General features: G+C 31.2%; 1 protein-coding gene across 39 annotated transcripts in view; it reads right to left on the bottom strand.

The window, feature by feature from the left end:
• The window catches only part of Rims2 (regulating synaptic membrane exocytosis 2), a 427098-nt gene that overhangs the window by 273192 nt on the left and 139224 nt on the right, over positions 1 to 14682 (bottom strand). For 4 of the 39 annotated variants that reach the window (XM_069991234.1, XM_069991235.1, XM_069991237.1 and 1 more), the window contains exon 1: positions 6451 to 7065. The exons of 28 other annotated variants lie outside the window; for them this stretch is intronic. In XM_069991234.1, the coding sequence (XP_069847335.1) occupies positions 6451 to 6572 (122 nt within the window). In that variant the 5' untranslated portion in view covers positions 6573 to 7065. Of the gene's footprint in view, positions 1 to 6450; positions 7066 to 14682 lie in introns of those variants that run through there. 7 more of the 39 variants (XM_069991222.1, XM_069991220.1, XM_069991223.1 and 4 more) reach the window with 2 other exon arrangements.

The raw sequence follows: 14682 nt of genomic DNA, 5'->3' as shown, positions 1-14682 counted from the left end.
AACAATGACTAGAATAAAAAGAAAACCAACAGAATGTGAGAAAAATCTTTGCAATTTATTTACTAGATAAAGGATTAAAATACAGAATATGTGAAGACCTCAAAAACTTAAACACCAGTAAAATAAATGATTTGATTAATGAATATCTAAATGAATTGAACAGTCTTCAAAAGAAGTTCAAAGGAATAAGAATACATAAAGAAATGTAGGATATACTAAGTCTTACAGAATGCAAATAAAAACATCAGTATTATGCCATCTCACCCCAATCAAAATGGCTATGAACAAGGAAACAACAGCGACAAACACTGGCAAGGATGCAGAGAAAAATAGACTTACACACTGCTAAGAATGCAAATCAAGGCAGTCACTATGGAAATCAGTATGGAGGTTTTTAAAAAACTAAAGATAGAATTACTATACGATCCTATTATACTAGGCATATATCTGAAGAAACGTAACTCAACATACAAATGAACCTACACAACCATTTTTATAGCAGCTCTATTCATAATACCCAAATATAAAATCAACTTAAGTGTCTATCAACTGATGACTAGATAGAGAAAATGGGGATGGGGGCTGAAATCTTATTCAGCAGTAAAGAAGAATGGAATTATATCAGGAGAATGAATGAAAATAGAGATCATCATGTTAAGCAAAATAAACTAGACTGAGAAAAATATTTCATGTTTTTTCATATCTAATTCTTAAAAATGAAAGATAAAAGTGTACCATAGTTTCTGTTTAGAGGTCAGTACCAGCAGAAAGGAGGATTTTGAAGGAAAGGGAATCGGTAGATAAAAATTGTCAAAGCACTCTTACACATGTATAAAAATAGAACAAAAACAAAAGCCTGTTAAAATTGTTTCAAGAAGTGAGGAAGAGAAGGAGCAGTATGATAGAAGAGATGACTTTGATGGAGATACATTGCATGCATATATGGAAGCATCACAATGAAACTCTTTTAAACAAGCAATATAAATTAATAAAAATGAAGGAAAATGTGTCACCACTTTAATGATGCTTTAAATTAACACTACAAATTCCTATTATAGGAATTCTCTCAAAAGAAATAAAAACTTATGCCTACAGAAAAGATTTATACAATACAGAATATTTATGATTGGAATACTATTTGGCAACAAAAGCTATTTATGTATGCATAGTATGCATGATTTTTTTAATTTATGTTGAGGAAAAAGTCTTACAAAAGAGTTCATTCTATAGGATACCAATTATATGAAGTTCCAGAACATACAAAGCTAACTGTTGTTAATGGAAAAAGGATGTTGCAATATTTGGTTCTGACATAAGTGGTATTGACTAGGAAGTAACATGAGAGATATGTGTGGGAATTCAGAAGTTAATAAATATAAACTAACTATCTCAAGGAGTTCACTGTATAGTGAATACCAAATAAGTAGCAGATTATAAATAAGAGCACAGCTCCTGTATTCAAAACTCCAAATGTAAAACTATAATATACAATAATAAAAGCGAGGCAATCATTACTTAAACATGAAAGATCTCCTGACCATTTTCCATTAGCTGTATTGCTCATATTTCATAGAAAAGTAATGAGATGAGAGTTTCTAGGAGTATAAGCAAATATACATCCTAAATATAATTTCAGTAAGCCACTGGTCTTAAGTTTAGTCATAAGTAAAATGACAGCAGTGAAACAGAAAAGTTGTCATACTGTGTTTCATAGAAATCAAGGCAAGACTCATTTCACTTTCTAAACCAAGCTATTTCACAGATTAAGACTTTATGGAATGTCCTCTGCTTTAAAAGGGATGGTTTGGAAGAAACTAGACAAAATAAAGGACTCTCATATTTTAAGATACTATAAATTTGATATTCAGTGGCTTTTTCCATATTATACTCTGTAAGAAATGTTCATCCATATTCCTGACGCACTTAAAAATTTTCAAGTCCAGAAGCTATCCCTAATTGTACATCAATCCTAGAAATTATTTCTTAAAACAACTTATTTTTATAATCCACAAATGGATATATGGCTAGGCTGTAGCACCATAACACAAATGAAATCAGTTCATTTAATATTCAATAAATAACACCAGAATTTTTAAAGTTTGGTAGTAATTATCTTCTTTAATTTTTCCAGAAGTTGAAACTAAAAATTAGTCAATATTTACCTGTAATTCATAATCTAAAGCAATCTCTTAATAAAGTTACTTCACTAAAAATAACTAAAGACCAACGATCAGCATCATATTAAGTATTTATATTAAAAACTGAGGTATAAAACTAAGGTCTATAGTAAACATGCTAATAAAGTGGTGTGCATATTTCGATCAAAAGTCATTATACTCTGGTATCCAAACAAGCAGTTGTACTAAGTTAAGCTTTTATGCCTATAATAATTACTATATACACCTAATTTTCTATGTACATATTATGTATCAGAGTATGCATGCTTTACAACTCAGAATAGATTTTTCATAAAATATGTTCCCAAAATGAAATGTGGGTTATAGTATGATCATACCAAGTTCAAATATTGCACACTGTGTAGATTACATCCTCAAGACTATGATAAGAAAGCATGCTATTATTTCAATGTCAAAGTAGTCATTAATGCACTATTGTGATTAGTAAGTGTGTATTCCAAAATTTTGGAGCACAAATTAATGATTTCAACATTAGCCAAAGCAATAGAAAATTCTATGAAAAGAACTAAGTACTCTAACCAAAAACACTACCAGACTAAATAAAGATTATTCTGTAAAATTGAGTTTTATTTCAAATAATATTAATATTATTAGAACAATGGCAATGTTCACTGGAATCTATATATAGTTAGTGAGTTTAAGTTTTATAATTTATTATATTATGTATATTATAATTATACATAATGACAGTCCTGCAATTTACTGTCAAATCATAACGTTTTTGAGAAAAGATGTGGCACTAATAATGATCACTAGAGGATGGAAGACATAATGTGGGACTCCATGAAAACTAGATTATACAGTTTCCTTACTTGCAATTAAAGATACCAACAAATACAAATATTCCTTGGTCCACTAACTTTTAATTTTATTTTTAAGTATTAAAGTTATCATATCTCATCATATATCTATGCAAAAGAGATTAAACACTGCATTTACTATCTATTCTGAATAAATTCCAGTTCTAATATGCCCCTCTCTGGCCAGAACAAATTCACTGTTGCACATTTAGTGACAAGGAAATAATTATATCTAAAATAAAATGCAAATTTATTCACTGTACAAGAAGAATTGCTAAAAACCAACAATGAAAAAATTTGCTGAGAATATTAAGTACATTTTCCAATATTTTTTACAAAAATCATCATCATTACATTCATTTCAATGCTGTTCAAACCAATTGATAATGTAGGAATCTCTGATTCAAAAATCACATTCTTCTAGTATTTGAATATATTTATGTTTGCTTCTAAAGACAAGATCACATAATGAATTTCATAATGAATTCAACATTTTAGTTATTTATTGCCTTGGTTAAATCATTTAATTTGGGAAAACAAAAACAAGTTTACAATGTGAAGACTTGATAAAAAGAATTTAAAGTGGCATCTCATTAAAACCTCTCAAGTGGATTTATGTAGGATACACATAATTTTTTCAATTAATGCTGGATTTTTGAATGTTGCATTTTAGCTGTAGAGCAGAGGACATACTATCACCTCCTTTATGTACTAAAAAGGTACTTAAGGACCACAAAGACAAGAGAATAAGCTAAGAATTTTCTGTCTCAAACACAAAGGTCATGCTACATTGCTTCCAACAAAAAGTTTAAAGTATTCCAGTGAATAAAATTTCCATTATTTACTAGAAAATAAAATGGTTAAACTATATTAATCACTAATTGAGTGATGTCACACTTACAATGTTCTTTGTATATAGGAAATCTTTCGCTTTTGAAAAGTTGAACTTGAAAATGCATTGGTACCTACCACAGGAGATTTTCATTCTTTAACCTTTGATTCCTACATATCATGACAGTCAACTGTCCTATCATCTAAAACTTAATGGAAGTTAAGTTGCAGATTCAAGGATATGATTGGTTCCCAAAGACAAGTTTTGGTTTCCAAAACTACATCCTAAAACAAGTATTGAATATTACATGTCAATGATCCCTAACAATTAAGAGATTACTATCCATATAGTAATAATCAAAATTGATTTTCATATGTCATAGTTACATAACTGATGCTTTAAAAACTAAAAACCTTTAATATGAAGAAGTCCATGAATTCATAAGCCTCATTATTTTTTAAAAAAATCTTAATTGTACGACTGCAGTTTCCAATGACATACACAGGTCATTCTTCCATAATTTTTTTTTCAAAAGTGAGATTTTAGTCTTTTTTTATTTTTGTGTCAGTGTTAATATCTAGGAATTCAAATCTTCTATAAAATAAAGCAGAATAAAAAGTTTAAAAGACATTTTTATCTAATCTGAACACTAAAACCAACCAAAAGTAAACTAGTAGCATTAATTTTTCATTCTACATAGTTACAGAGTTATTATTTGTACAACTTGTTTGAACTTGTTCTTTAAAGTAAGTCAATTACTTGACTATTCATGAAGTCCCCAGTCCCAATTTGTAAAATGACAGCCAACAGTTAAAAACAGTCAGGATATATTTTTCTAAAGCAGGATAAATTCATTATAGAATGATTTGATAATTGAAAAAATAATAAATTCATATTAAATAGTTGATCATTGAAAGTAAGTTAAAGAAGATTGGTCTTGTTGAAGCCCTAAGCACTTTTCAATTTAAGGTGTAATCACAGTAGTGGGAACTCAGATTTTAATTAAAGCATTAAAATTATGAACATGTCAACAATAAAATAAATTCGAAACCAAGGCAAAGGCATAGTTTATAAGGATGTATGCAATTTTCCCAAAAAATAAACATTCTAAAAATATTTAAACCTATACACACTCATTTTTAAAACAAATTCCTTTTATTGCTGTCAAAAGCACAATTTCTATTGTGAATATGAACCTAGTCCTAATGTGAATAAATTGTTGGCATAAAAATAAGTAAAATTTTAAAGAAGAATTATAATGGAGAAGTACAGATTAGAAAACTCTGGTAGCTTAAAGTCATGGAAAATTTTAGAAAGCTACTTTCTTTATTAAAAAAATAACATGGAATGCATGCAATAATATTTTTCATCATAAACTGCAGACAGTAAAGCAATGTATTACTTTAAAAAAAGAAAATAATACCTGAAAATACAGACAGCCTATGATAAATTATGCTACCATTTTGTATGCTGTATTTAAATTAGTCTGAAAATAAAAATCAAAAAAAAAAACAATTCAGTTCATTAGGCAAACCTACACTGACGAAAAGGAAAAATTATTTTTAAAAGATACATTATTTCATATTTACGGAAAAGTCATAAATATATTCAGCATCAGTAAGCATTTAATTGCTAATAATTTTAAAGCCTCTCTTCATTTGCTGAATTAAGAGACATATTGTATAATAGTTTTTTTTTAATCTCTGGAAGAGACTGCCCCATAGTGTTCAGAGATTCTAAAAGAAAAGATCAACAAAATCACTCAGTATTCTATGCACTCATAGTTACCATTGATTTCCAGAAGATTTCAGTGCATTATCATGTTCACAGAATTTCTTTCCTGTCTACTTCCACGTGTATTTACTTAAAATTGTCTTTTTTTACTTAATATATAACAGGAGAAAATCTTTCAAACAATTTAAATAAGGAAAGAACAGGGTAATACAACTACATTTTAAAAGCTTTCTTCATTAGAATATCTCTATTAGTGAAAGCCAGAGAAAACCACCTAAAACATATGTTCATAATTTAACAACCCACATCACAAAAAAATGACCAGTTGGAAAAGCAATGGAAATGTATAACAATGAGTCCTTCCAAACTAGCCAACCTAATACAAAGCACTAGCAGTTCTGCCATATAGCTAGTTTAAAAGTGATTGTTGATCTACCCTGCAGAGAGAAATGTCTTAGACCTAGAAATCATCTTCTGCCTGTTTTACAAGAGCATGCATGATTGCTAATTCACATTTTTCAACAAATCACGTACGATTATATAGCCACATCCTTATATGTGCAATGTAATCACTGCCGTAATTATAAAAAAAATCTATCAAGCATTTAAGTTAATCATTTTATTTATTAGAAAAGGAATAAAAAATACAGTTTGATATTTCAGAGGTCAATCTACTTAAATTTAAAATATTTCCTGCACCTTGAAGAAGGAAAGATTATTTTCTTTCTTAAAATCAGATCAAGAGCAGTAAATAAAATTTGTATTTTTAGTAAAAAGACAGCACCCTTATAATACTAATATTTTAATAAAAAGCAGTTTATAGACATATAAGATTACTGTTCTGAAAAGAATAATATTAAAAGAAAATACAATTAGTTCTACTCACCTTGCATTGTTCAGTGTTTGTCCAAAAAGCTCATTTTGTAAAATATTTGGTGGGGATGAAAAAACCCCATGAAAATGAGATAAAACAGAATTGCAGACTTGGCGCAATGTCTCAAATTGCATTTTCTTTCTTTTCCCCCTTCTCTTATTTTTCCTTACCACCTGTCTTTAAAGTCAGCTATTTGCAGACACCATCAAATAAAAACATGTCAATCAAGTTCCATATTTCTCCTGAGCTCTGTAAAAACTGTGCTTAAATGAGCAGAGGTTGATAGTTAATTGTACAGTCATTATTCTTCTAATTCAGTCGTAAAAGATTCAGTACTCGTGCAGCTTTCGGCTTTCTCCTGACTGTAGCAAGAATTCTAAACAGCAGTAAGCTTTTTGGGCATCCCCAGCTGAAGTGTGAAGCTGAGCTGCTTTCATGTACTCTACTCATATTTCTCTAAGCCTATTAAAAACACGCAATGAATAGATGCTGTCGTCAGGAGTTTCAGCACATCTGGCTACCAGCAATAAAATCTCAGAAGTAATAAAAATGGGGGCAAGGTATCTTTTCAATGTCGCTATGGAAAAAGGGAGAGAAATTGTGCATTTCTCCAATCCCTTTTCTTTTCTGAAAAATGAATGACTCCAGCAACACAGTCTATCTCTTCAATGTGCAAGCTACAGCATAGGACCAGAACACTCTAAAAATAAGTGGTATATTCTCCTTTTGATATCATGAAGCAGTAAAAAATATGATAACAATAAGGCTTTTATCATCTATGTTTATTATGTCATACTTCTAGAATGGGGTACATTTAGAAAATATGTATTTGGTCATTTTATTTCTAATTTAATTTTATAAATGTCTTTAGGTACTTTTAAAGAAAAGCAAAAAAATATTCACCCAAGTTTTTTTATAAACATCATATATAGTGACGACATAACTGGTCATGTAATTGTAGAAAAAAGTATAATATCTCAGTTAAAATTTCATCTAAATAGTACATTTTAAAGGCTTCTGACAAAGCAAAAAAAGAGAGAGAACATCACTACAAATACTTTTATCAACTACTATGAAGTTTGTTGTGCCTTAACAGACTATTTCTTGAATGCTCCAATAGCCTCAGCATACCCCTACACCATCATAATTTCCAGTGAGTAGTTCTGTTTCAGAAAAAAATATTGTGTCATTCTATATTCAGTGGCATACATTCATCTTGATGTACATGTGAAAAAACATTTTAAATGCGGTAATGCTTAATGTTTTCAGTGATCTTTAATTTAATCCTTGATGTTTAACACCTTCGACCTCATTGGTCCTTCAACTCTTTGCCCACACACACACACACACACACACACACACACACACACACACACACACACACACACATCACTGTAAATACATAAGAACTTAGATACAGTTTATAAAATCTCGTAGATTCTTTTTTAACATGAATAAACATGGTCACAAAAAAACTTAAGCCACATTGTGATTTTAAGCAACTTCCTAATATCTTTTTAAACTAAGATATTCAATTATGGGTTTGACCTCAACAACTACTGTCCCTATTTTGACTTTTATTTATTATTTCTGATTTTATAGGTGTGCATAAACCTATTTGTCAAAAACATACACATATACATGCATGTACATGTAAATCAAGAAATATTTTTGGTTTATAAAGCACTTCTAAATTTGTTTTTAATATTCAGGTAATATTATATGTGTTAATGCTACTATTATTTTAAATACTTAAACTTTAAAATAGGTCTTTAATGGATTAAAGATTGAACAGTATATAAAAGGAGAATCTGAGTCTTTAGACTTCATTACCTATGCTCCTTCCCTGACATCTAACTTCTACCTGTAGGTACACAATTTGATAAGGACCCTCACACACATAAATGCATAACTAATATCAACAGGCCAGTCTCTATACACTATAAGAAAATTATCTGCCAGTGGCCTAATCAAAGATATTTCCATTAGATCAAACATATTAATTTCTTAATTGACAGGACCTTTAAGTGGGTTTTTTCCATTTACCTCAAACAAAAGCAACTCTATATGCTTTACATTTTTAAGCTCTGATTAGAAGCTGACAATTAGTATCTAAAACAGGTCAATTTATATAAATGAAAATACATCTTTAAAATTCTTATTTTCAAGTTAATTACATAGCTCACACTATGATGAAAATGTTTGTTCTTTGTGGATAAATTTTTATAAATAATCAAAAGCCTTTCTGAACCAAGTCTACTAATTAGAGTGCTACCAAACACTCTTCAGTGTTTAAATAATGTTTCTTTTAGGTTTCAAAACTAGATATGAAGGAGAGGTCATAGAGTCTTAAAAACAGTGTTAGCACTGGATGTTTCACTAAAATGAGTCTTAAAAATAAGTCTTTCAACTTATGTAATTGTAACCCCTCTGTACAGTATTTTCACAATAAAAAAAAGAATTGACAATATACCAACTGCCTTCTTTCAAGAATTAGTTTTCTATCAATTCCTACACAGTGCTCTTACTACTGGCCTCTTAAGTTTCTCTTAGTTTCTCCAATCTTAGTTAACTAAGAGTCCAGATATAAAGGAACATCCTAGATTTAAACTCTAGAATGAGCATGACCAGATTCTTCATTTAGAGAATAGAGAACCAAAGTATGTGAGAATCCAGTTTTGTAAATCCCTTAGTTTTGGGACTGCTAGCTCCAAGTACATATTCTCTTAACAACTACCAAAAGAACCACAATCTCAGGAATATGTATGAATATGTATAAAACTTATCATTATAGATATATTCAGAATGAAAAAATGTTTATTGCCTTGGGATTCACATCTAAGCTTTCAAAGTACTATTATTAATATATATACATTAAACCTTTTGTATAAATACTCAAAATTATTTTTAATTATGAATAATAATCATTGACACAATTACATGTGTCAGTAAAATACAGGAATAAATGAAGTTTGTAGTAATACTGGCCTCTAAGAGTTTTTATGTACAATTCTTGCTTTCATGCAATCACTCTCTATTCATTACATTATGAAAAAGAAAGGTATTATCACCCAAAGACAACCTTATTCCACAGATAGGAATTTATTTCAGGCATCAGAAAAACAGTCTTAGAAACTTTAAGAATACCAGGATGTGTTATTTTCCTTCACTCTAGTAAATTCTCAGAATATGTGGTAGACCTAAAATCTAGTAACTATTTTTCTTTTCAGTACACATATATTAATTGTACCAAGCAATGAGTTTAATTATGACATTCATACCATACTCTGACAATAACCACACACCGATTATCAGCTCCTAATGTTTTTAAGATCAATTACCTTCTGTGCTAAAGAGAAAGTTATCTACATCAAAGCATAACTGTAAAGTTCAACACTGAAGTACATTTGTTTGCTTGGGATATATGTTGGTTTGGGGGGATTTTTTTTGTTTTTTGTTTTTTTGTTTGTTTTTGGCTGCAAAAAAGCTTTATTTCATTTGGTTTAAGGCTTCGGAAGGACTCCAGGGAGGTTAGTTAGGAAGCTGCCCAGTTAGAACAGGGAGGCATGGCTTAGCTAGTGGCCAAAGAGCCAAAGGAGAGTGTGAGATCCTGAGTTCAAGCCCCAGTACTGGTGCATGTGCATATGGACACATGCGCACGCACACACAATTATGTATATTAATTCATGTATTACATAAATTTCTCATACATTAGAAAATATTCCTTACCAACTATATTGTACTTCAATTAAATGTGCAGCAACTATTAAACCAGCTGCTTTGCCACTGAGTATAAATGGGAAACAGTGTGTTAGAACTAAGTTTGGCTGTTTTTACATTGCCTACCTTCTTTCTTTTTATCTCTCCCTGTCCACATTCTTGGTCCGTCAATATGGCTCCAAAGGCCATTATAGAACTATTATAACTTCCTCTCAGGACGCTCAGCTTAAAAGCAATATTAAGGTAATTCCAATGGGCTTTCTATTGCAATATAGGCTGAGGTCTTTCGAGAGCTATTGAAGAGTAGACTTGTTAGACTTAGTCTTATGGAAAAGGTTCAAGCAAGTGCAATAAACTTTCATGATGTTCTTAAAAGTCCTCAAACAGAGGACATTAGGTATACAGACAACAAAAGACTGAACCACATAAGATAAGATTAGTGGATTTATAAAGTTCTACCAAATTTTGTGCTGAACCCAAATATCTTCCACTCCATCATGCTAAAATTACAAAAAGGATTATATCAGATTCATATCTCAGATTTCCCAGGATGTTGGTCCCCACCTATCTTTAGTAAGACTCTATCTTCCTGCAAAATGACCTCCTTGACAGATGGAAATATCCAGGCATCTCATAAATACCTTCACAGTCCTCTAACTCTCTATTCTTGGCATCCTCTAAAGTGGTCTGTACTCAGTATAAAGCCACTTCCTTTCTTGGAGTCCTTAGACTGAATTCCACTTCCCAACCAAAGGTGGTAGGTGAATCATAAGGCTACAACAACCAAGGTACTGTGATATGCATGTACTAAAAAAAAAAATCTTTGTTCAAACTTCATTCATTCATTCAACAAGCATTTATTAAATACTAAATTTAGTTTCACGGGCACTTTTGTAATTTATAGAGTCCATAGGAAAACATGAAGAAAAGCAGTCAGGATGAGAGGAAAAGAAAAGAAGAATGCCATCCCAGCTTTCCTTGGAGTTTTAATCTGTAGAGACTAGTGGGCAGGGCAGATACTAAATAAGTGATTGTATGTGTTACTGAAGAGAATTTGAAATATGTAGCCCCAAAATAGTTTAGAGAAAGTCTTCCTGGGTAAAGATGAGAATCATGAATAATAAATGTTAGCCTAGTCAAAAGTAGAACAAAAGAGTATTACATACTAGATACTGAATGTATGAAGGTCAAGTGGTAACAACAATATGGCAATGTCAATACAGAGAGAAAACAAATAGCTAGAAAAGAAACAAGAGCCACATCATATAGGGTGAAAATTGTTGAAAGTCTTCATTTTTTGTAAATAAAGTTCATGAATTGTCCTGTTTTCTTAAAACAACCCTCTTTTGCATCAAAAGATACAGTACGTCAAAATGGACAGAACAGAAAAGACTTAGGACTTAAAAGGAAACATAAATGAAGAAATAGAACTATAAATATAAAAAGTTACCACATTATATGTGGGTGTAGGTATATCACCTAGAAAAACTGAACAATCCACATAAAAGGCCACTTGGCTTAGAGTAAAGTGATCATAGTATAATTGGGGAAAAGGATCTAAGAAGATACATATTGAACCTACAGTACTTAGTGAATGGCCACAGGAGTGTGCAAAGTTTAAGAGTAGTCAAAAATGACTGTGGGGGAAGGGAAAGTGGGAGAAAAATGAGTGAGAGGCCTACAAGTTTAACAAGAAATGTACTTACTACCTTACTTATGTAACTATAACCCTCTGTACATCACCTTGACAATAAAATTTAAAAGACCAAAAATTTGCAAAAAAAAAAAAAAAACTGACTATGCTCTTAAGAAACCAAGCATATAGTCTGGAAATTTGATGAGATAGAATGTAAAGTAAGAATAGGTTGAGGGAGAGATCACTGATTGAATTTAATGTGAGTTTGTGTGTGCGCGCACATGTACATGCATGCATGTGCATGTATGCAATTGGATTTATCACTCTAGAGTTCCAAAGAGAGAAAAAGAATTCTCAGATGTAGCTTCAGAGAGTATTAGCAAGTTAGTCAAACAAAGGAGAGATCAACCTAGAGACAAAATTCAAAATGAAAGTAAAATAAGAGGTCTAAAAGAATAAGTTCTACATTAAGTCAGCAGGTAAAGAAGTCAGTGAAAGAGACTGAACAGAAGCCAAAATAAGTAGGAGGAAAATAATACTAGTGTGGTGACCTACACACTAATAAAAGATAGCATTATAAAAGAATAATATGATCAACTCTATGTTATATATTCTGTCATCCTGATTTTAAAGAATTGTAGTTTGTAGCTCTTTGCTTCAACACAATTCTCCTGAAAATAGCTCAGCTGGCCTGAATTCACTCACTGCATGGGACCCATATTCAGGCTCTGAAATGATCTGAGAATAGACATATCTTTAGTTTTTCTTAACTCGATTCATTCTCTTAGTGAAAAGTAAGTAAACAAAATTTCAATCTTTCTTCAACTGAGCCCTTATGCATATAAACTCGGGGAAATCACGTATTATTTCAATCCACTTCTATCAACTAAAAACTAGAATTTGCCTGGCCTCATGAAAGAGCAAATACCCAAATTAATCAGAGATCACAGCTAATTGAGTGAAGATGATTAAGGACCCAATTTGAAAACACAAAAGAAAATAAAGCATGATGTATAAAGTATCTATTCTATTAATTTTGAATCTAGCTTACTCTTCCTGACCAGCTCCTTCTAAATACCTAGGTTTTTATTTTATTACTGAGTATTACAGAAGTTCTTTAGTTCTAATGACAAATAAATAACATTATATTAAGTGAGGAAACATTGATTTTAGTACTATATTAGTTCTTATCTTAAAAGAACTGCCTTTGAACATATATCCCCTCCAGGTACTACTCTATTTTTCTTTGCTTCACAGTAAAATGTCTTGAAGACCTTGTATACAGTTTATGTATTTCCTTCATAATTTCAAATCCTCCTTAATTTAAACTAATCATGATTCTATCTTTAATATTTTATTGAGATTACTCTCAACAACCAGTATCAAGTTAAACAGACAATTTCAATTTTTTTTATCATAACTTTTCTTCAGCAGTTGACCCTAATGCTAGGTTCTCCATGAGTCTAAAAACCATTTTTATTCTTCACTCCTAACACCATTTTCACTTTTTATCCCTGGAAAACACTCTCCTATTTTCCTCTTACTTAGTTGTAATTTTTCTTATATGTTTACCTGGCTCTAGCTCCTTTCCAAGTATTAGGAACATACTGTTAAGTCTATATTATGGCCCTTCAGAGATTTAGTCTTGAATCTCTCCATTTATAACATAGGTCCAATGACTATAAATATCTTAAATATTTTATAGTCTCTTATTGTGTGCTGGATCCAGGGTTTGGACTCTTTAACTTAGAGCCTCACACTCACATTGGGGATTTTTGCTCTTCTCTGGTGAACTACTACTTGAACCATGATTCTAATCAAGCATTTTGCTGCTTAACTGGAGCTGGTTTCACAAATTTTTCTAATTAGATTGGCTTTAAATCACTATCCTTCAGACCTCATCCTCCTGAATAGCTAGGATATAGCCTGCTAGTCACTGGCAGCAGGCTATATTTACGTTTTTACTTTATCTTCCCTAAAATTCCACACTCATTTATCTATTTGTTGATTTGACACCATCAATTGGAACTCAAATGTGCATCTCAAATATAAAATAGCAAACAGAATTCTCAATTTTCTAACACAAACTTCTTCATCCCTAATTTTCCCTGTTTTAGAAAAACATCACAATGTATCCATGATATCCTTTACTTTCATACTCTACCATACATATTCCAAGTATCAATAGGTTCTATTAATTCTACCTTTGAAACCAAATAAGTGCCATCAATATTTTCCATCTCACTACAATTCCAGCTCAAGCTGCCATGGACACAGACTACTTCAAATATGACCTAAATTCTTTCTCAATCAATCTTGGCCTCTACCACCTAGCTCTACATAACAGAATAGCCATATTTTAAAAGAAGAAAAAAAACACACCAATAAGCATGCTTCTCTCAGGCTTAAACACTACAATATCGGATCACATATAATAGACTAGTCTCTCTTATGTCATAGAAAGGAGGTAAGATACATTACTGCATTTGTTTAAAAATCTAAATTAAGCTGGGCACTGGCAGGTCACACCTGTAATCCTAGTTAGTCAGGAGGCTGAGATCTGAGGATCAGTTTCAAAGTTAGCCCAGAAAACTCCCCAGGAGACTCTTAAACCCAATTAACCCCTCAAAAACTGGAAGTGGAGTCTGGCTCAAGTGATAGAGTGCTAGCCTTGAATACACATAGGCTCAGGGACAGCTCCCAGGCCCTGAATTCAAGCCCCACAAACAACCAAAATAATTTTAAATTAAAAGTACTATGTGTAACTGTCAACAAAATTTATAAAAGAAAATATATCAACATAAATAAAAAGAAGTCTTGGTCATAAGATCAATTATAAATCTCATATTTTCTGAGAAAAGCAAGATCAAAATATGTTTTAGTAGAAA

This window comes from Dipodomys merriami, unplaced genomic scaffold, assembly GCF_024711535.1.
Source record: "Dipodomys merriami isolate MVZ:Mamm:240054 unplaced genomic scaffold, mDipMer1.0.p SCAF_4, whole genome shotgun sequence".
Classification (NCBI taxonomy): Eukaryota; Metazoa; Chordata; class Mammalia; order Rodentia; family Heteromyidae; genus Dipodomys; species Dipodomys merriami.
Note: the sequence above shows the minus strand (reverse complement) of the source record. Positions and strands in the feature narration are given on the sequence as shown.